At 41.2% G+C, this 21756-nt stretch overlaps 1 protein-coding gene across 1 annotated transcript in view; it reads right to left on the bottom strand.

Annotated features, from left to right (window-relative positions):
• The window catches only part of LOC115471258 (proliferation marker protein Ki-67-like), a gene marked incomplete at its 5' end in the record, with an annotated part of 176303 nt that extends 158251 nt beyond the window's left edge, over positions 1–18052 (bottom strand). Inside the window, 1 exon segment of the mRNA XM_030204959.1 lies at positions 16502–18052. Within this exon segment, the coding sequence (XP_030060819.1) occupies positions 16502–18052 (1551 nt within the window).
• Between the last annotated feature and the right edge of the window lie 3704 nt (positions 18053–21756).

Genomic DNA, 21756 nt, shown 5'->3' with positions numbered 1-21756 from the left:
CCCATTAAAACTATTGGAAGATACGCATACAGAAGGCCTGACCCCCAATGAAGAAGGAAGGCATCTGATGCTAATCTGTGGTGGGCCTGAAGCTTGCAACAGAACTGAGGAACCCTGTGGTTGATCTGAGTGGCAAAAAGATCCACCGAAGGGGTGCCCACGCTCGGAAGATCTTTCGCGTTACACCCATATGAAGAGACCACTCATGCGGTTGCATTATCCTGTTCAGTTGGCCAGGTGGTTGTTTACACCTGCCAGGTAAGTGGCTTGGAGAAACATGCAGTATTGGTGAGCCCAATCCACATCTAGACAGCTTCCTAACACAGAGGAAGAGATCCGGTGCCCCCCTGCTTCTTGGTGTAATGCATTGCAACCTGATTGTCAGTTTGAATTAGAATAATTTGACAAGTCAGACAATCTCTGAAAGCCTTTAAAGCACTCCAGATCACCTGAAGCTCCAGATTGATCTAAAGATTCGTTTCCTGGGAAGACCAAGCTCCTTGAGTGTGAAGCCCATCTACATGAGCTCCCCATCTCTGGAGAAATGCATCCGTCGTCTGCTGAGGAATTTGAAATGGAAGTCCCAGAGTCAAGTTGGATCGAATTGTTCACCACTGAATGGAGCGTACAAGCTCCGGGGACACTTGGTTGACATCTCCTAGGCTCCCCGTGGCTTGATAGCACTGAGAAGTCAGGGTCCATTGAGCAGATCTCATGTGAAGACTTGCCATGGTTGTTAATTTCCCCACTGGAAGCCATGTGGCCCAACAATCTCAACATCTACCGAGCTGTGACCTGCTGAGAGGCCCAAACCTTAGACGCTAGGGAAACAAGATTGTCTGCACGCGTCTACTGGAGGTAGGCTCGGAGATACCTCGTGTCAAGCAGAGCTCCTATGAACTCCAATTGTTGAACAGGATGGAAATGGGACATATGGTAGTTGATACCAAACCCTAGTAGTTCCAAGCACCATCCTTCTCTAAAGTGCTCTTCACCAGTCAATAGTCAAGATACGGGAACTCCCAGTCTGCGTAGTGATGCTGCAACTACTGCTAGACACTTGGTAAAGAGGCATTATTCTTATGGTGGGCATGTATTCCTCATTGATCCACGCTTTTAATATTTAAACTTTCACCCATTGTTTTAATCTCAAATACTTTATCTTATAATAAAAGTCCACTTAGCTTAGCTTATCTGAATCTTACATTCTTTTTTATATATCTGGATTATCTCATTAAACTCAGTGAGTTCTAACGGGTTAAACCGTGAAATTGAGTGGATGTCAGTAATCTGACGTCCCAACCTGATTGTTAAAAAAGGGGGCGGAGTTACAGTCTGAGAGCTCAGGATTGGTTAATGCTATGAATCAGCTGTAGAGAGATTGAGTTAATGATAACATAAATAGTAGAACGAAGTGGCCATTTTGAAATGCTGAGAGGGAGCCACGGATATTTTTCCAGCTCACGTAGAGGTAATAGAGTACTATGGCTTGATTTAAACCTATGCTAAATGTTTGATGTTATATACACATGATCTTTTACCTTGTAGGAAATGTACCTTGACACAGCAATTTGTGCGAAACATGAGTTCATGTCGGTTTATTGAACGTCTCCGAACTCAATTCACATAAGAAAAAGATAAAGAAAAAAGAATGGAAGATTCAGATAAGCTAAGTGGACTTTTATAAGATAAAGTATTTGAGATTAAAACAATGGGTGAAAGTTTAAATATTAAAAGCATGGATCAATGAGGAATACATGCCCACCATAAGAATAATGCCTGGCTCATATATATAGCCTGAATTGTGGTGACATGGTTATCTGACAGATCCATTACTCAGTATCCCAAGACTCATGTAAGAATAGCAATAAGAAAGACTTGGAGTGGGGTAACAAGAGAGATTGTTTATGAAGAACCCCCTCCATTAAATATAATACTGATACCGGGGTTAATAGATATGTAATATAATGTAAGCCACATTGAGCCTGCAAATAGGTGAGAAAATGTGGGATACAAATGCAGTAAATAAATAAATAAAAAAAGTGAGGGCATATCCGAGCCAGACTATTTGAAGAACCCACAGGTCAGAGATTATGAGAGGCCACCTTTGGTGAAAAAATTTTAACCTCCACCTGTCCGGAAAGCAGTCTGGCACAGATACTTTGACTGCAGCTATGCTCTGCTGGAGCCAGTCAAAAGCTCGTCCCTTGCTTTTGCTGAGAAAGAGCAGAGACCTTAGGCGCATGCTGCTCACACGAACAAATGCACTGGGGCTGAGCCGAGTGTACCTACGCCGAGCACTCTGCGACTTGCCAAAATACCTCCTGGATGAGGAGGCAGTAGCAGAAGATATAGTATCTGTATTCTTCTTGATCTGGTCAGAGACCTTCTCAACCTTCTCTCCAAAGGCTATCCCACCCACGGTAAGGAGTATCTGCCAACCTCTGCCAAACAGAATGTTCCAGGTCAGAAACACACAGCCATGAGAGTCTGTGCATCACTATACCTTGGGCAGAGATACTGGATACGTCAAGTGTACCAGGCCAAGAACTTGCGGCACGACTCGGCCTTCTCCGGAGGGAGAGAATTGACAAAGTCTGACAGTTGCCTCATCGATCTCTGCAAGTACACACTCTTGAAGAGTTGTACGACTGGAGTTGGTATGACTGGATACGGGCGATGACCATAGAGACCAGATACATCTTTCTCCCAAGAGTCCTGGATTCTAGCATCCCTGCCTGGGGGAGACAAGGCATAGTCCCTAGTACTCCTGGCTCTCTTGAGAGTGAAGTCCACCACCATAGAATCATGAGGTAACTGGGACCTCACAGACCCAGGTTCACCGTGGATCCTATACTGGGTGTCAATTTTCTTGGGGACAACAGGGACATACAGAGGGGGTGCCCAGTTCCATATGAGGACTGCCTTCGGTACCTCGTGGAGAGAAGCCATCACTGCCTCCTTAGGAGGGGAAGTGTAGTCCAGGAACTCAAGCATCTTGGCCCTGGGCTCATCCTCCACTTCTAAGGGGAATGGAACATCAGCCATTTCCTGTATAAAAGATGTTAAAAAAAAAAAAAAAAAAAGAGGCTCTCGGGTAGAGAAAGTCTCCTCTCAGGTGGAGGGGAGGGCTGAGAAGGAATTCCATAGGAGTCAGGAGGAAAAGTACCTTGGATCCTCTTCTGATTTCCATGAGCGCTTCCCTCCTTGGTGCTGGATAGCACCTCCCCCTAAGGAACACTCGAGACTGGGTCCGCCTCGATGCAAAGGACCCATGTCTTTGAGAGCAGTGTCGAGAAACCAGCTCCCGTCTCGACTCCAGCAAAAGATTCCTCCAGACATCGAGGGGCTGCCGGCCTGGGTGGTAGTGACACCGGGGCCACACAGCAGGCTGAGGGCTAGGTGGGCCACAGCAAGAAGTAAGTGCAAGCACCCCTAATACCGATGTACACTACTGCATAGGGCTATCCAGAAGCTGAGAGAGCAAGGCCCAGACACGCTCAACGAGGGCCGTCACTGGGAAAGACTGTGGCATCGGCTGAAACAAAGGCTACATAATCGCTGGGGCCGGTGCGAGAGCAGGATCTCGGCTGCTTGGAAACGCATGCATCGGCATCTCCTGGATAGAGAGGATGCGGTCCTCCCGGCATCGACACTTCTCGGGTGCTGGATCCCACGGTGCCCCAGAGCTCCTGGCACCATGTATCAAGGGAGATCGGTGACGGTGCTTCTTGGCCTTCACCCGATGCACTTTACCCATGCTCCTAGGTGCCGACAAGGACAGCGTCAAATCCTCTCATCATCTCAGGGATGGGTCCGACAATGGTCCGTCTCAGGGGGCCTGCATAGCAGAAGACAGACAGGTGGAGACCCACTCAATGCCTCACAGTGTTACAGGGTCTCGAAGCAGCCATTCCTACACTGACTCCCGATACAATGCTCAACGCTGAGGAACCGGACCTGGCTCCAAAAAGTTTCATGTGTTGAGCCTTTTGGGAAACCTGGGTCCTCTTCTTTATATGCAGAGTACACAGTTGGCAGGGCTATGGTCGAGCCCAAGGCACTGAATACACCAAGAATGGGTGTCCCGTGTTGGTCCAGTTGCACTGGGTACAAAGCTTGAAGCCACTGGGAGTCTTCGTGGACATACAAAGAAAAACCATACTGGCCAAATCAAAGGACGCAATGGTGCCTGAAAAAAAGGGAAAAGGCACAAAAGGAAGAAACCTGACTGCGCAGATCTAAAAACGGCTAAAGTTGAAAAATAAAGGAAACGGACGCGGGGCAAAAAACTGAAGTTTTTTTTTTTTTTGAAAAGGCAAACATCAGGTGGAAAAACCTGCTGAAAGGCACTTAAAAATGAGACGCTCTAACAAAAGTGAAACTAAGGCAGGCGCATTCAAACAGTGGACAGGAAGACACTCGCGAATGTGCCCTTAAAGCTCTAGTTTTTTCTATGCCAAATGTTCCGGGCAACGCGGATCTGCGTCTACACAATTGTGAAAATTAAGAAGCCTGCTTGTCCTCCGAGAAAGCCAACAGTCACTCAGGCACGTATGGCTCAAAGTGCAGTAACTTTGAAGGATACTATCAAAACAGGGAAGTTAGTGGCAAAAAAGGCTGCAATGAAGGGAAAGATAAACCAGATGCCTTTAAGAAAAGAGCTGATAGATTAACGATTCCAAACTACCTCATCAATTATTAAGCGGGTTGTAGATACAACAAAATATACACTTTGAAATATCTGTGTACAAAATGGGTCATTCCATGTCAAGTGGTCTCATTTCAGAGAAGTGCCCTGCTAGACCATCACGGATTTCGATGAAATTTTCTGTGAACATTCATACATGTCCCCAATGAACACTGGTAAAGTTTTACATTCGCCGATGCAATACTTGCTGAGATATCTGTTTGACCCCATACTGCAGCCTTCTTTTTTTAAGGGGTTTGAAACCTGCTTTAATGAAAATGATTAAAAAGAGCTTCCAGAAGGTCTTTTTTTGTAAAAAGTGGGCTAAAAATACCCTATTTTTGGCATTTTTGCAAAAATCATCAACTTTACACTCAATTTGTGAACTAATGGAAAATATTAGGAGAATGAAATTTTATATTTGAAAACCTTGTGTTGATAAATTGTTGTGTGCAAAGTTTCACGTTAATCACACCTTTAATTCCAGAGAGATAAAAAGCCAAACTTTACAATTTTTTCGTGCCGCAAATTTTTCAGACCAAGTTTGCTCCAAGTTTTCGTCATGGAAATTGCTCATGAAGATTTTTATTATTTTAATAGAGCGCAAAAAGTTGTACAAGATGGCCAAGGTTTGTTTCTCTCGACAAAATATTGCCGGAGATACAGTGTCTCAAAGTTGCCGAAATCTCGGAGACATACCATAGAAGGCTGCAGTATGGGGTCAAACAGATTACTATATCTCAGCAAGTATTGCATCGGCGAACGTAGAACTTTACCAATGTTCATTGGGGACATGTATGAATGTTCACAGAAAATTTCATCGAAATCCGTGATGGTTGCGCAGGGACCACCAGACCACTTGACATGGAATGACCCAAATGCTAAGTCTAAAAAATAGAATATGAGTGGAGTATATAGAATTAAATAGATATAATAGGTATCTCAGACCTTGTAGATGGAGAATAACTAATGGAGATACTAATGCCAGGGTACCAGTTATATCACAATAATAGGGTGGATCAAATTGGATGGGGTAAGGAATAGCCTAATGTTTGCAGCAGCAGGCTGAGAACAAGGGAAGCCAAGTTTATATCCCACTACAATTCTTTGTTACCTTCAGCAAGTCAACTCTCCACTGCCTCAGGTACAGATCTATATTGTAAGCCATTTAGGGACAAATACCTATTTGCATCTGAATGTTAATTTGCCATGAACTAGTAAGAAAGGCAGGAGCTACATCCAAATACCTTTCCCTTAATTTTATATGTTAAACAGGGCATTGAGTAAAATAGAATAAAAACTCAGCAAGAAATGAACTGCTATTTATGAATTCAAATTCCATGTGTGTCGGGAAAGAGAATAGTGGTGAGAGTATACTACTGTGCACATGGCCAGAAGGGTTAGATGATGAACTGTTAACAGAAATTAGAGAAACTAACAAATTTCACAACCTTGTAATAATGGATGATTTCAATTACCCAGTACTGACAAATAACTACCACATTGGGAAATGCTAGGGCGCTAAAGTTCCTAGATGAAATAAATGACTGCTTCATGGAGCAGTTGGATCAGGAACCAAAAAGAAGGGGCGCAATTTTAGATTTAGTCCTTAGCGAAAGGCAAGACGATGTGAGAGATAATGGTAATGGGCCACTTGGCAACAGTCATCATAAGATCAAAATTTGAGTTAACTAGAAGGAAGATGCTGAGAAAATTAACGTATTAGCTAACTTTTCAATTTCAAAATCATTTACAAACATGTTAAAAGGCACCAGTCCCAGTACACATCCCTAGGGCACAGAGAAAATTGACCATGTCACTCAACTGCTTTCTATCAAGTAACCAGTTCCCAGTCAATTAAAGGCAATAGTCTCCTATCCCATGGCTTTTAATTTCCTTACAAGTCTCTCATGGGGTATTTTGTCAAATTCTTCATGAAAATACAGACACATCTTTATAAATACTATATTCGCACCTTTAAATAAAGCATCAGATCTCAAGCCTTCTGTTGGTTAAATCCATGATGGCTTTATCCCATTCAACCATGACTATCATCTCAAATTTGCACTACTACTTCACTAAAGCGAATCATTGGTTCCTCCTTAACACTGGGTAGTTGTAAAGATGTACACTCAAAGAATGTAGAATATTGCTCAGTTACAGATTAGTATCAAGCAGCTGTTTAGCTTGAGACTGGGGTGAGCTCCTCCATCTGTGCTGGAAGAATCAACTGAACTCAGATGGGTATTCCACTGCAGCAAAAAGGACACCTAAGGTAAGGTTCAGTTCACACAACCACCACTAACACAGTCTGATATGAAAAATAGAAGAATACATTTTAATTTAAAAAAAAAAAAAAGGAGAGGCTGGGTACATCGATTCCACTGGAATGTGAATTTCATTTCTGACTCTCTTATTTTCAGGCAAGCATAAAGTACAGGAGCCAGCCACAAGATGATTTACAATGTTGGCCACTAGACCACCATGGCATTTAAAAGTAGGGAGGGCATTCAGGTGGTGTGAGGGTGAAGGGGCTGTGGAGGCAACTAGCCCGGGAGGACCCGCTCTCTACTGAGGGAGGGGGGATATTCGGTTTGAAGCAGAGTACGCTGATTTCAGTCCGCCTCTAAAAGGCTCTTTTGCCTGTGCAGGTGTAGCCTGCTTCATTTCCCTTCTTTCCCACTGGCAAAGTTTAGCATACAGTTTAACACTGAACCAGTGGTTGTTGCTCACTGAAGGGGAAAGTACTTATATCTGTCTACGGCAGTAGGAACTACTATGATACTGGTTTAAGCTCATTCATCTAGAAAATAGTGTAGACAACAGGGGCAGAAACACGAGGTTGTAAGATAAAGTAGTGGTCCTTGATACTATACCATGGTTTCATACTTTATTACCAAAAGAGGAATCTGCAGTACATAAACTCAATAATTCTATAATCTAAAAACTTAAATAGAAGCATCATTTGCATATTATAAAATACTAGCAGTTACAAGCATTAATGTAACAGTCATACATAAAACTGATAGGTGTGCACTCATCAGCATTCTATTATGTAAGAACATAAGCTCTACCTGAATATAATAAATGTAAATCGCTTTGGTTGCACCAAATACGGTATATCAAATTCCTGACCCTTTACTCTTAAATGCAAGACAGCATGCACAGGGGGAGGTACATGGCCATTGTCAAAAATGTACATGCATAGGTTATAGAATACTGTCATTTATGTGCTAAAGTGTTATATTTAAGTTTGTGCAAATACACTTAGTATTCACATGGGTAAAAAGGTGTGCTTAAATGTAGGTGCGTAAATGCCGACATGTTAGTATTCTATAATGGAATCTGATACCTAGATGCTGTAATAAATCTGCGCTCAGGGGAAGTTTGTGGACCTGATGAGAGCGGGATATTGGGTCCATTTCATATATAGCATTTTTTTTTTTTAACAACAATTGTCCTCGGGTGTTATGGAATCTGTCTCCTTGAGGGTATGTTGCTGGAATGCTGCAGGAGTGAACTTTCCAATTGGAAGAGCCAAAATATTGCAAGAGCTTAAAAATAAAAGGTATGAACACTGCATGTCTGCAGGAGATGCACCTTTCAGATTTAGAACACAAAACGTTAAAGAGGAGTTGGGTAGGGGAGGTGGAGTATTCTTCTCATATGACCCACAGTGCCAAGGTAGCCATCTTACTGAGTAAATTAATTCCAACAAAGGTACAAAGAGTGGGAAAGGATGGCTCAGGCAGATATGTCTTAGGACATTTGACTGTCCAAGACTCTGAATTGGTGATCCTTAACATGCACGCCCCAAACGTATTTACTTTTCAACATCTGATTAAAGGTATGTAGTAACTTTTTACAGCTACCATTAATGATTGTAGGGGACTTCAATGCAGTCTTAGACCATGCTGTGGATAGATTGGGAGGACCGACACCAAGTGATCATAGACAAATTCAGGATTTTAAACAGTTCTAAAGGGTGCTGGACCTAGTAGATCCTTGGAGAATCCTGCACCCTATGGATAAAGATTTTACCCACGGACGGGATTCCAAGATGGCGCTGTGTTCACACGCACCTGAATAAGCTCCCTGGAGATGCTGTGGTTCGTTGCCTCTTGCCGGTCCCTCGTCCCGTCGTTTGCGATGGGAAAACGGAGGGGGAAGGTAAGGGAGCTTCCCTCGACTTTGCAGTTCCCCAGGATGCCACCGGGACCTCTATGTTCGTCGACTCCTTCTGCAACTGTTGACGCGCCGACGTCAATAGGAAGCGGAGACGGGGTTTCTCTGAGCCCCGGAGACCGCAGGGATCCACCACAGCCAGGAAGTGAATCACTCACTGCAGCCCGGCCAGTATCCGATACCAAAGGGGTGAATCCGGAGCTGACAGAGGGGAGGCTAGCGGCGAATTTGAGTGGGACCTCGGATCCAGCGGAATTGGCCTTAAAGGTACTGCCGCAAGATATCGTTAATAAGCTTTCTCGTACTGAGATCCCACCACACTCCCTTTTACCATCAGGTGGAATAAGTAAGCCCTCTATTGCGACACTTGAGTCACTGGTGGGATATGGTATATAACACTCACTCCTCCATGCAAACTATGTTAAAAGAAAATACTGGCAACATTAAAACTCTTTCAGAAGCAGTTTTGATACAGACACAGGTGACAGCACAGCAGTCCTCTAAGATTGAAAAAGTGGATACTAAAATTCAAAAAATGGGGGCTTTGGAATCCGTTTTTGTTAAGGACAATAACTTTTTGCATAAACGATTGGAATATCTTGAAAATCAATCTCGGAGACTTAACCTTCGGTTCCTTAATTTCCCCAAGTCTCCTTTAATTCCTCCTATTGAGATAGTGAAAAAATATATGATTGATATTCTGGGAATGGACAAAGATTCATTGCCTCCCATAACTCGGGCCCATTACATCTGGAATATTAGGGGGACAATGGGAGATCCCCCTAGACGAGAAATGGGTGAAGAAATGAACCTTACTTCCTTCCTGGAAAGTTCATTGGATGTGATTACTTATAGGACTACAATGTTAGTCACTTTTGTGATGGAACCGGATCGGAACGGAACGCAGTCTTAAGACTTTCCTTGAGGCATTTAGATGATATGTTTATGGGCTCCAAGGTTAGGATTTTTCCAGATCTTTCCAGGCCGACACAAGCTAGACGTAGAGCCTTTTTGGATCTGCGTTCTAGAGTAGAAGCCTTGAAAGCAAATTTTCTTTTACGTTTTCCTTGTATATGCATTGTATTGCTTGAGGGCAAACAATTTCAATTTGTAGACCCTAAACAGCTTAAAGATTTCCTAGATGCTAGAGTTGATGTGACTGTTACATGCCCTCCTACATAGCAGGCAGGAGTCGGAACGTAGAGGTAGTAATTGTGTAATAACAATCTAATATTTTATTTCTTTTCCTTTTCTTGGAATCTTCTTTTTCTTTTTATAGTGGACGGAAAATAGTCTTTATTGTTTCCTCATATTTTCATGTAAAGTGACTTTTTTGTTATTTGAATCTGAATTGCATAATCACATTGTGTTGTGAATTATTAAATGATTAAGAAAAAAAAAAAAAAAAGATTTTACCCACGTGATCTGTGCACATTTGTCTATGTATCGATTAGATTATCTGCTGGTGAATTCATCAACATTTCACAGAATTCATGGAGTAGCCACTGGGGCCTCAACTTTATCAGACCATGCTGTGATATGGATGGATGTCCAGGGTGTACTGGGGAGCGTGGCAGGGAAAACTGGCATTTTCCCTTTCATAGTTATGGAAACAGCTTGTAGAAGATAATAGCATGCATCAGAAACCATTCTATTTTGGGAGACAGCAACAACTGTCCTAAGGGGTGGGGTGGGGGAACAATAGCATATGTAGCTGGTAGGAGAAAACAGCTAGCAAAGGAATCACTGTATTTAGAAAAACAGATTGAAAAGTACAAGCAGAGCAGGCTCACTTCTCAGGGTCAAGAGATAACTTGCAGGCTGCTAGAGTGGCACTGAGTGTTAAGTACACAAGAAGACTTAAGTCTAGGCTATTCTATATGCAGAAATTATATCATTTTGGGAACAGTGCTGGTAAACTGCTGGACTGATTGGTAAAGCCTTGGGCAGCTCCACAATTTTGCAGAGGTGTATCTCGTAAAGGTAAAATAGTTATGAATAAACACAAACTTTACTATGTATTGTAAAATCTTTATGAGACTCAGTAAGTATCACAAGAGAATGTACAAGCCTATGCATCTTCCCTAGACCTGCCACAAGTCCAACAACATGATAAACCTGCTCTGCATGAACCAATAACAGCACACAAGATTCTGGCTACCATTTAAAGCAAGTCTCTATGTCTAAAGCACCAGGGACATATGGTTATGACCGCACGGTTTTATAAACTAACATAACACCATATCTCATTACCTTTGGAAGCATATTATGAATATGTGTGTAAGAATAGTTGTTTCCAGCATATGCTAATCATTCCATAATTGTTGTACTGCCCAAATCTGGTAGAAATTCTTTATCATTGGATCCATATAGGCCAATTTCACTGCTTAATTTTTAAATTAAGTTTATGACAAAGACCTTGGCAGCAGGAACGGTTTGTCTAAAATAGGCAAGCAGCGAGGAACGTTAAGAGGATTGCGGCAGCCATGGGTCATAGTGCCATGGGGAAGAAAACAGCTCTTTTAGTTAGTATAGATGCTCAAAAGGCATTTGTGCATTGAGATTTATTTAAACCTTTTAAAAATATGAGATATGGGGACCTCTATGTGGACATGATTAAAGTTTTGTATAAAAATCCACTTCAACATTAGTGATAAATGGTATGGGTTCTGATTTATTTCTCATTGGCTAGGGGTAACCTGTCAGGATGCCTCTCGTAACCGTTATTTATTCTTGCTTGAAAACCTTTTCTCAATAAAATAAAGGGCTGATCATGAGGTACAGAATCTGACAGTTGGTAGGAAGGTTGTAAAATGTATGGCGTTTACAGATGACATGCTTTTGGTGCTCACTCAGCCCAGATCTTTACTTTGAGTATTGCAATTGGTACAACAACATGGGCTTGTAACCTATGGAACTTTGTAAGTCTAAGTGCTTTGAAAATAAGCCTCAAAGCCTTTTCTCCTTGCTCGGAAATGCATTGTGGTGTGCTGGAGACAACCTTGTGCTCCCTCAGTGATTCCATGGAGAAATGAATTATATCATCTGATGAAGATGGAATAGTTAAGATACAAAAAAGCAATCTCCAAGAACATGGAGGCAATTCCAACAAATTTGGTCGCCTACCTGGGACAGGTTGCCAAATCAAGCCTGTAGTTATCTTTTAAATTTGTGAACTGGAGCACAGTAGGCAGGAGGTTGAAATGGGGCTTTCGAATGGTGGCAGGGTCACAATCACCATGAAGGAACCACGTATATGATCTTGTCCTTTAGCTACTGAGATTAGGGATGTTATATAAGTACATAAATATTGCCATACTGGGACAGACCAAAGGTCCATTAAGCCCAGCATCCTGTTTCCAACAGTGGCCAATCCAGGTCACAAGTAAATGGCAAGATCTCAAAACAGTACATTTTATAATGTTTATCCTAGAAATAAGCAAGCAGTAAAGTTTCCCCCAAGACTATTTTAATAATGGCTTATGGACTTTTCTTAAAGATATCCAAAACTTTTTAAATCATGCTAACGTAAGTGCTTTTCCTACATTCTATGGCAACGAATTTCAGAGTTTAGTTACACGTTGGGTGAAGAAATATCTTCTCCGATTCATTTTAAATTTACTACTTTGTAGCTTCATTGCATGCCCCCTACCTCTAATATTTTTGGAAAGAGTAAACAAGAGATTCACGTCTACCCGTTTCACTCTACTCATTATTTTATAGACCTCTACCATATCTCACCTCAGCCATCTTTTCACCAAGCTGAAGAACCCTAGCTGCTTGAGCCTTTGCTCATAGGGAAGTCATCCCAGCCATTTTATCATTTTCATCACCCTTCTCTGTACCTTTTCTAACTCCACCATATCTTTTTTGAGATGCAGTGACCAGAACTGAACACAATATTCGAGGTTAGATCGCACCATGGAGCGATAGAAAGGCATTATAACACCCTCATTTTTGTTTTCCATTCCTTTCCTAAGAATACCTCACATTCTATGTACTTTCTTAGCCGCTGCCACACACAGAGCAGACGGTTTCAATGTATCAACGATGACGCCCAGATTCCTTTCCTAGTCGGTGAATCCTAATGCGGAACATTGCATTACGAAGCTATAACAACAGAAACGCAAAAAAATCTTCCCGCACCTCTCTCAACCTACACTTCCCCAGCTGTAAGGGACTAAAATCCAAACTAACTCACGCAACCAGCTTTTCTTATATGACCACAAAGCTATGGAACGCACTTCCAACCCACCTGAGAACGATCAACGAATTAACTAACTTCCACAAATCTCTGAAGACTTACCTCTTTGATAAAGCTTACCACAAAAACCCATAACTACCCATAACACAACACCCTTCCAACTTTTGGCAGAATGTTTCTCTCTACAACTTCTTGATCAAATCCTGTCTTCCTTGACTTCTTTGCAACACCAAATGTACACTTCTTTGTAACACCAAATGTATACTTCATCCTGCATGGCGATGCCACAACAGGTCTTTGTAAGCCACATTCAGCCTGCAAATAGGTGGGAAAATGTGGGATACAAGTGAAAAATAAATAAATAAATAATTCGGGTTCCTCTTTTCCACATGCATCACTTTGCACTTGCTCACATTAAACATCATCTGCCATTTGGATGCCCAGCCTCTCAGTCTCGTAAGGTCCTCTTGTAATTTTTCACAGTCCTCTTGTGATTTAACAACTTTGAATAACTTTGTGTCATCAGCAAATTTAATTACCTCACTGGTTACCCACATCTCTAGAACATTTGTGTTAAAAAGCAGCGGTCACAGCACAGACCCCTGGAGAGCCCCACTATCTACCCTTCTCCATTAAGAATACTGAACATTTAACCACAATCTGTTTTCTAATCTTTTAGCCAGTTTTTAATCCACAAAGGACACTACCTCCTATCCCCTGACTCTCTTGGTTTGATGGATAGGCTAGTAGTTTTACGAAAAATTGAACACTATGCAATTGTCAATTGGTTAGCATATTCCAGTGTATGTTTTTTCTTGTACTGAATGCTTATGTCTGTCGTATCTTATCCTGTGGTTCTTAATAAAAACGTTTATAATATAAAATCTGAATTTTCAAGAACAGTTACTTAGAATGGTTGCTGAATAGGTTGAGATTGGCAGGGGAGGAATGTAATATAATAAAATAATTCCTAACTACTGGTAAAGTGAAGTTACTCACTTATAGTAGCTGTTCTCCAAGGACAGCAGGGCACTGCCACATATGGGTGACAACACATGACAGAGCCTGGCGAGGATGTGCTCCACAGCATCTAATATCAGAAGCATTTGGAAACTGCACCACAGATGTACACACTATCCCACCTATAAGAACTATACAGGATCAAGGCAGTGTATAGATCCTGTATAGTTCTCGCAGGTGGGATTGATATAGATAGAAGAATGCAACGCCTAAGGAAAGAGCGTGTTCCTGGAGAACATTTACTATAGGAGAGTAACTTCTCTTTCTTCAAGGACAACACAATAATTCCATATACAGAAAGCCCTAGCTACTAAGCTTACTGAAACAAAGAGGAGCAAGGCATGCAACAGGAAAGGCCAACAATAGCAACAGTAAAATGGTACTGCTTAATTTCTATCTTTTTTGGTACAGCTTAAAACAGAAAAGGAAACAAAATGGGCTGTGTGGTGGTGGGGGGGGGAACAACTTAGATTTTAGACCCCAAACACATTCACCAGGACTGACTGACCAAGCCAGCTGTCGCATTGGGAATCTTGCTTAAAGTTGTAGTGAGATATGTATGGGTGGTATGTGGACCTCTTTGCAACTCGGCAGATCTCTTCAACAGAGCCTGATCTCAGGTGAGCTACCAGTGCAGTCATATGAAGTACCCTCAAAACTCAGCCTACTTGGCTTAAGTGGAAAGACTGGATGGACCATTTCTGCTGTCATATACTATGTTAAGTGAAGAAGATGCAATCCCAATATCCACCCCCACCAACCTGCTTGGATGTATTGTCTATGGGCTTTAAACTGTTCCAGAAAAAAGGCCAAGGCTCACTTGCAGTCCACGGTGCACAGTGTGCTTTCACTGGGGAAGGCATGAGGTTTGGGAAAATGTGTTTGCAGGATGACCGATTAAGATGGAATTCCAACAGTACGTTAAAAAAGAACTTAGAATGCATGCAGAGAACTACTCCATTATGAGAAAATTTAGCGTGGACCCAAGTATCTCAGTGGTCTTCAGCCACAGGGTTCCTAGCAGATGTCATTAGTGTCACTCCTCTTGTGGAGTTCCTATTAAGGTGAACGAATTGGTCCAATCTGATCAAGGGACTCCCATTCCAAGTTCCATCACCTCACAAGACTGCGAATACAGATGCATCCAACTTGTGTTGAGGGTTCTACATAGATGGGCACCACACTTAAGGCCGTTGGCCCACCTTGGAGGCACAACTTCACATCAACCTCCTGAACCAATCCACAATATGGAATGCTCTAAAGGCTTTCAGAGATAGGCTGATGCATCAAGATATCTTCATTCCGACAAATCTTCACGTTGCCATGTATTGAGTCAACAAACAAGGAGACATGGGGTTGTTCCTCCTGTGTCAGGAAACAGTCAGGATGTTGCATTGGACGTCCAGCTGCAGCATGACACTCAGTAACTTACCTGTTGGGAAAGAGCAACAGTCCGGTGAACAAGCTGAGCAGGGTCATGCAAATGCATAAATGGTTTCTCAACATGGACATAGCCCAGATCTTCCGAGAGTGGGGCACACTTTTGGTGTTCCATTTCACCACTCATCTGAACAAATTCATTTAACACTGCTCCAGAATAGGATCATACAAAAACTAGTCTTAGATACCTTTCTTATGCATTGGGTGAAGGGTGTTCAGCAGACTTCTCAGTGCCAAAAATACTTCTCTTGACTCTTGATGGTCCACTTTCTCATTCTGGAACAAAGCTCACAAAAAGCTTCATGATCTGATTCCAGACACCAAACACCAACTAATGAGGGTTAGTGATTAACATGTTGTTGCTACAAGTGGAACTTTTTTTTTTTTAAGCCAACGGGAGTTTTCAGAAACGCAACCAAAGCAAAATCAAACTCCTCAATTTTGAAAAACAGGCAACGAAATCCATGCCGGGATGCCTAAGATAAGAGGATCAAATGGGCAATAGAAAAACAAGAAAACTTAAAAAGTGATAAGACAGCAGCAAAGCCAAAAATCTTGCAAAGCTGGGCGTACTCTGAGGAGATCAACTAGATATATTAGCACCGATTTGCAGAAAAATGCAGACTGCCTTGATCCCACATGGTGGTTTATATGGGAAGATAAGCACATGCACAGTGTGACTTCCAAAAGATTGAGAGCACATCCACACCAGGCAACTTTGGATAACGTCACCTATATGTGGAATTATTGTGTCCAACTTGTCCTCTGAGAATGTTATTTTCTGGAATTAGATAACTAACATACAAAAAAAAAAAAAAAAGACGTGGGTCCTATAATATGGTCTTAATAGCTATTAGTCTAATTTGAAACATTTGCTTTAATTTCCTTGTTACTTTTTGTATAAAATGTGATAATTATATATTTAAAAAAAAAAAAACAAGCAAAAGGTAGTCCACACAAACCTAATTCATGGGCAACTTCTTCCGCTTTCAGAGATTTTCCATTGCTCCTTCTTGGGCACAACTTGGGATATTCCAGTGAAGTAATGGAATCTGCCAGCAACAAGATTTTTTCACAACTCTTGGATGTCAACTGTCGACTTATTTCTTGAATTCCTGAATCTGCTTTGGCCACATGCTCAGAAGTATGTTTTCGATTACTCCGTACTCTAGGAGACACATTAAGGGAATCAGGAGACTGCTCTCCTACAAACAGCTTTTCTGGCATGGCTAGACCTGATATGTCATTATCTTCGGATGCTTTACAAGATGACAGTTTAACATTTGTAGTGCGCTTCAATTCAGCACTTAGTTTCCTTTTGGGGGTTCCAGATGATTTCTGGCTAACAGAAGTCTCATGCATGGATTCCTTTTCTAGCATAATGGGCTCTAATATTGGAACAGCTGTTCCAGAGTCTTTAAAAATTGAAAATAACATGTTGCTTTGTTTTGGAGAATTTTGGGGTGAATTATTGGGTGGAGATGAAAGAAAGACCACCTTATATGGTTGACTGGCACTTACGTAACTTTTATTTTCAGAGGTGTCGGTTGAAGACAAATCGTCTTGAATTTCCTTTAGTACTTGCTCTGCACTTAAAGATTTTCTGGGACTTGGATGCTTGCCAATTCTTTTTTGACTCTCTCCCCTTTCTCCCACTGTACCTTTGTATACAGATATAAATTCCTCATATCGAACAGTTGGTGTTTTTTCTCTTTCATCATAGCTTGATGACCAAGATTTTGATGTAGTATGATCACTTTGTAATGCATCTGAACTGGCATCCATTTCAATTTTACCTTCAGTCAAATGGGCACCCTGAAGAGACTTTTTGCATTTTTGAGTAGATACAAGACTCTTAGATGCTTTTGCAGTATTATCAAGGTTGGACCATATTTCAACTGCGCGCACAGCGCTCTTTCTACTCTTTTTTGTCTCTGGAGTAACATCAACTTTGGTCATTTTCATGTCCTCATCTTTAACTGAATCATACTGCTTATGAGCGTTAACATTTTCTTTCAAGGGTGTATTATCTTTTTCTTTACCCTTATGTTCTTTTCTACTTGCAGTCAATCGACGACCACTATGTGGATTTTTCACTGAATCATTTGCCTCTAAAGAGATGTCTTGATTTTCAACATTGATACCCTCCTCACCAACTAGGTTAATTGTTTTTTCAATGTCTAACTGGCTCCTTCGCTCAGATCTACGTCTAGATGCGTAAGTATGAGGGGTAGTATTCTCCTGCAAAATATTTTGACTGCTTCCTTTTTGTGGAGTGTTAATATGTTTCGAAACAAATTTCCTTTCACTTTCATCATGCTGCTTTGGCACTGTGTCAATTTGATTTTTAAAGATTTCATAAAGCTCAGTAAAAGGCGAAAGTGTGTGAGCTGATTTAGATCTTCTGCGTGGGGTCCTGCATGATGAAGATGGCTTAGCTGGTGACCTGGAAACATCTGCATTTTCCAGGCTTTTTCCTTCTTTGCTGTGGTTTTCATGTAATGTCTTCTCATCTACAAAAGCACAATAAATATAGTAAAACAGGAAATTAAAAAACACAGATTAATAGCTTATTACTGAAAGAATTGCACTTACAATAGAAAATATATTTCAAAAAATGTGATGTGTGGAACAACCTCACACCAGAGGTGGTCAAGACAAAGGCTGTATCTGAATTCCAAGGCACCCTAAGACAAGAACATAGAGTCTGACACAGAGGGAGAGAGGACGGGAACTGTAGAACTTATTAATCGGTATGAATGAGCAGACTACATATCTCTTGTTTGTCCTAATTAGATTGTAGCTCTGTTGAGCAGGGACTGTCTCTTCATGTTCAAGAGTACAGCGCTGCATACATCTAGTGGCGCTTTAGAAATGATAAGTAGTAGTAGTAGTACATAGAAAATGATGGCAGATGAACACCCAGATACAGAACAACTTTTTTTTTGGCTATACACCCCATATACATTTATTTACAACCTGCACACACAAACTTTGTACTACTGAGGTGTGGTACTTGCTCCATTTTTTTTTTTTTTTTTTTAATATATGAGGGACTCACTCCAAATTTGCCCAGAAAAATACAGTGCAATTCTCCATACACATAAAACCATATACTACAGGGACACTTTTCCAATGCAACAAATGTGCTATTTACTCTAATTCAATGACTATTTGGAGTTTGAATATCCTGTCACAAAACAAAAATGTAATATAAATTATGATGATTCTAGAAACTGAAAATGTTATTTACGTGACGTCAATGTTTATTTTTATTTGTAAGCAAAACTAAAAGGAAGGTTAAAAGCTGCATAAAAAGGAAGATCCGAACAGCACTTCTGTAGAACACTGTTTCACACATAATCACATGTTTGGAGAATTATGATACTTTGTTATTAAGACCATACAAGAAAAATGAAGACAGGATGTAGATGATGTTCTTCTTAAGTAGGCACAGAGCTATAACTTTGAACAAAATACATGGTCTTCTATAAGGCTTAATCAGGATACGGACATAAGAGCTTTTCATAAGTACAGAAGTACGTAAGTATTGCCACACTAGGACAAACCAAAGGTACATCAAGCCCAGCATCCTGTCTCCAAAAGTGGCCAATCCAGATCACAAATACTTGCAAGATCCCAGAAAAGCTCCAATTTTTCCCAGGTCAATTTAATAATGGTCTATGGACTTTTTCCTTTAGGAAGCAGTCCAGACCCTTTTTAAACTCCGCTAAGCTAACCGCCTTTACCACATTCTCTGGCAATGATTGCCAGAGTTTTAATTACACGTTGAGTGAAGAAAAATTTTCTTTGATTCATATTAAATTTACTACTTTGTAGCTTCACCACATGCCCCCTAGTCCTAGAATTCTTGGAAAGAGTAAACGATTCACAAATGCCCATTCAACTCCACTCATTATTTTATAGACCTCTATCATATCTCCCCTCAGCCGTCTCTTCTCCAAGCTGAAGAGCCCTTGACGCTTCAGTCTTCCCTCATAGGGAAGTCGTCCCATCCCATTTATCATTTTTGTCGCCCTTCTATGTACCTTTTCTAATTCCACTATATCTTTTTGAGATGCGGTGACCAGAAATGAATACTCGAGGTGCGGTCGCACCATAGACCGATACAAAGACATTATAACGTCCTCACATTTGTTTTCCATTCCTTTCTTAATAATACCTAACATTCTATTTGCTTTCTTAGTCGCCGCAGCACACTGAGCAGAGCATTTCAACGTATCAACGACGACACTGAGAATCCCTTTTCTTGTCGGCGACTCCTAATGTGGAACCTTGCATTACGTAGCTATAGTTTGGGTTCCTCTTTCCCACATGCATCACTTTGCACTTGCTCACATTAAATGTTATCTGCCATTTAGATGCCCAGTCTCCCAGTCTTGTAAGGTCCCTCTTGTAATTTTTCACAATCCTCTCGCGATTTAACAACTTTGAATAACTTTGTGTCGTCAGCAAATTTAATTACCTCACTAGTTACTCCGTCTCTAAATCATTTATAAATATGTTAAGCAGAGGTCGCAGCACAGACCCCTGAGGAGCCCCACTATCTAACCTTCTCCATTGAGAATGCTGACCATTTAACCCTGCTCTGTTTTCTATCCTTTACCCAGTTTTTAATCCACAATAGGACACTACCTTCTATCCCATGACTCTCCAATTTCCTTTTGTCAAACAACTTTTGCAAATCTAGATACACAATATCAACCGACTCGCCTTTATGCACATGTTTGTTCACCCCTTCAAAGAAATGTAATAGATTGGAGGCAAAATTTCCCTTTACTAAATCCATGCTGGCTTTGTCTCATTAATCCATGCTTTTGAATATGCTCAGTAATTTTGTTCTTTATAATAGTCTCTACCATTCTGCCTGGCACAGACGTCAGGCTCACCCGTCTATAATTTCCTTCATCCCCTCTGGAACCTTTTTAAAATACCGGATTTACATGGGATACCCTCCAATCTTCCGGTACCCACGCTCGATTTTAAAGTTAATTTACATATTACTAACAATAGTTTCCGCCAGTTCATTTTTCAATTCTATCAGTACTCTGGGATGAATACCATCCAGTCCAGATTTGTTACTCTTCAAGTTTGTCAAATTGCCCTATAACATCCTCTAGGTTTAGAGAGATTTCATTCAGAAGTGTATACATCATTCCCCTTCTTAACAGCAAAGTTAGTAGACCAGTCTGATAATTAATGTTTTAAGAATTAATATAGATTGACGGGATCCAAGATAGCTGCACGAACCTGAGAAGTAGCAGTCCTCCTTCTTACTTTTACAATTATGCCAAAATTACGGGCTAGAGCAGCGGTTCGAGCACCACCCCCCCCCCCCCCCCCCCCGGTATCTTCAATTGCAGGTCCTATGGATCGACATGTGAGGGCTCTGGGGGCTGGAGAAGTCGGGAGCGGTCCCATAGAAGATGCCAGCCTGAGAGAGAAGCTTTCGGCATCCTTTGGCCTTCAAATGACGCTGAGCCCTGACTACAAAGTTCCTCCCCTGCAACTGCAAGGCTCAAGTTCTCCCCTTCTGGAATCGACTGGGCCGCAGCTAGGAAGTAGGCCAGACTCCAGATCGAGCGAGTACAACGGGGTGAGGCAGAAGGAGAAGGACAAGGAGTATCCTCCAGAGAGACCGTGCCTGCTGGGATTGAAGCGGGGGATCAAAGTGCTACTGAGCATGAGAGGATAACTGATTCAACGTTGGTAATTTTACCCAAATTCCTCAGTAAGAAGCCTGAAGAGGTAACCTTAGATTCTCTATGGGTACTAATTTCTCAATTAGGAAAGACTTTTCTTACACAAGTTACTACTCACACACAGAAATTTTCTTATTTAAAAAAAAAATGTTTCTTTATTTCATTTTAGCATTTTACATAACAAAAAATACACTAGAAAATAGTTGAAAATTCATTAACCCACATTCATTCCTTAGTCCACAATTTGGGGAAGCTTGTTCTATAGATGAGGAGATCCAAAATAAAAGAGGAAAAAGTTATAATTATATGGCCTGTTCATAGTTCCCACTTAATCTATACTTAATCAGCAGTTATCTCTCATTCCTTTGGTTTATTGGAAAGCTTTTTCATATCCAAAAATGTACAAAGTTGTTCAGGTATAAAGAAGACGTATTTATTCCCCAAATATCGTATTAGGCATTTGCATGGATAGGCAAGTAAGAATGTTGCGCCCA

This window comes from Microcaecilia unicolor, chromosome 5 (genome assembly GCF_901765095.1).
Source record: "Microcaecilia unicolor chromosome 5, aMicUni1.1, whole genome shotgun sequence".
NCBI lineage: Eukaryota > Metazoa > Chordata > Amphibia > Gymnophiona > Siphonopidae > Microcaecilia > Microcaecilia unicolor.
The sequence above is the reverse complement of the archived record's forward strand: the minus strand, read 5'-3'. Positions and strand labels throughout refer to the sequence as shown.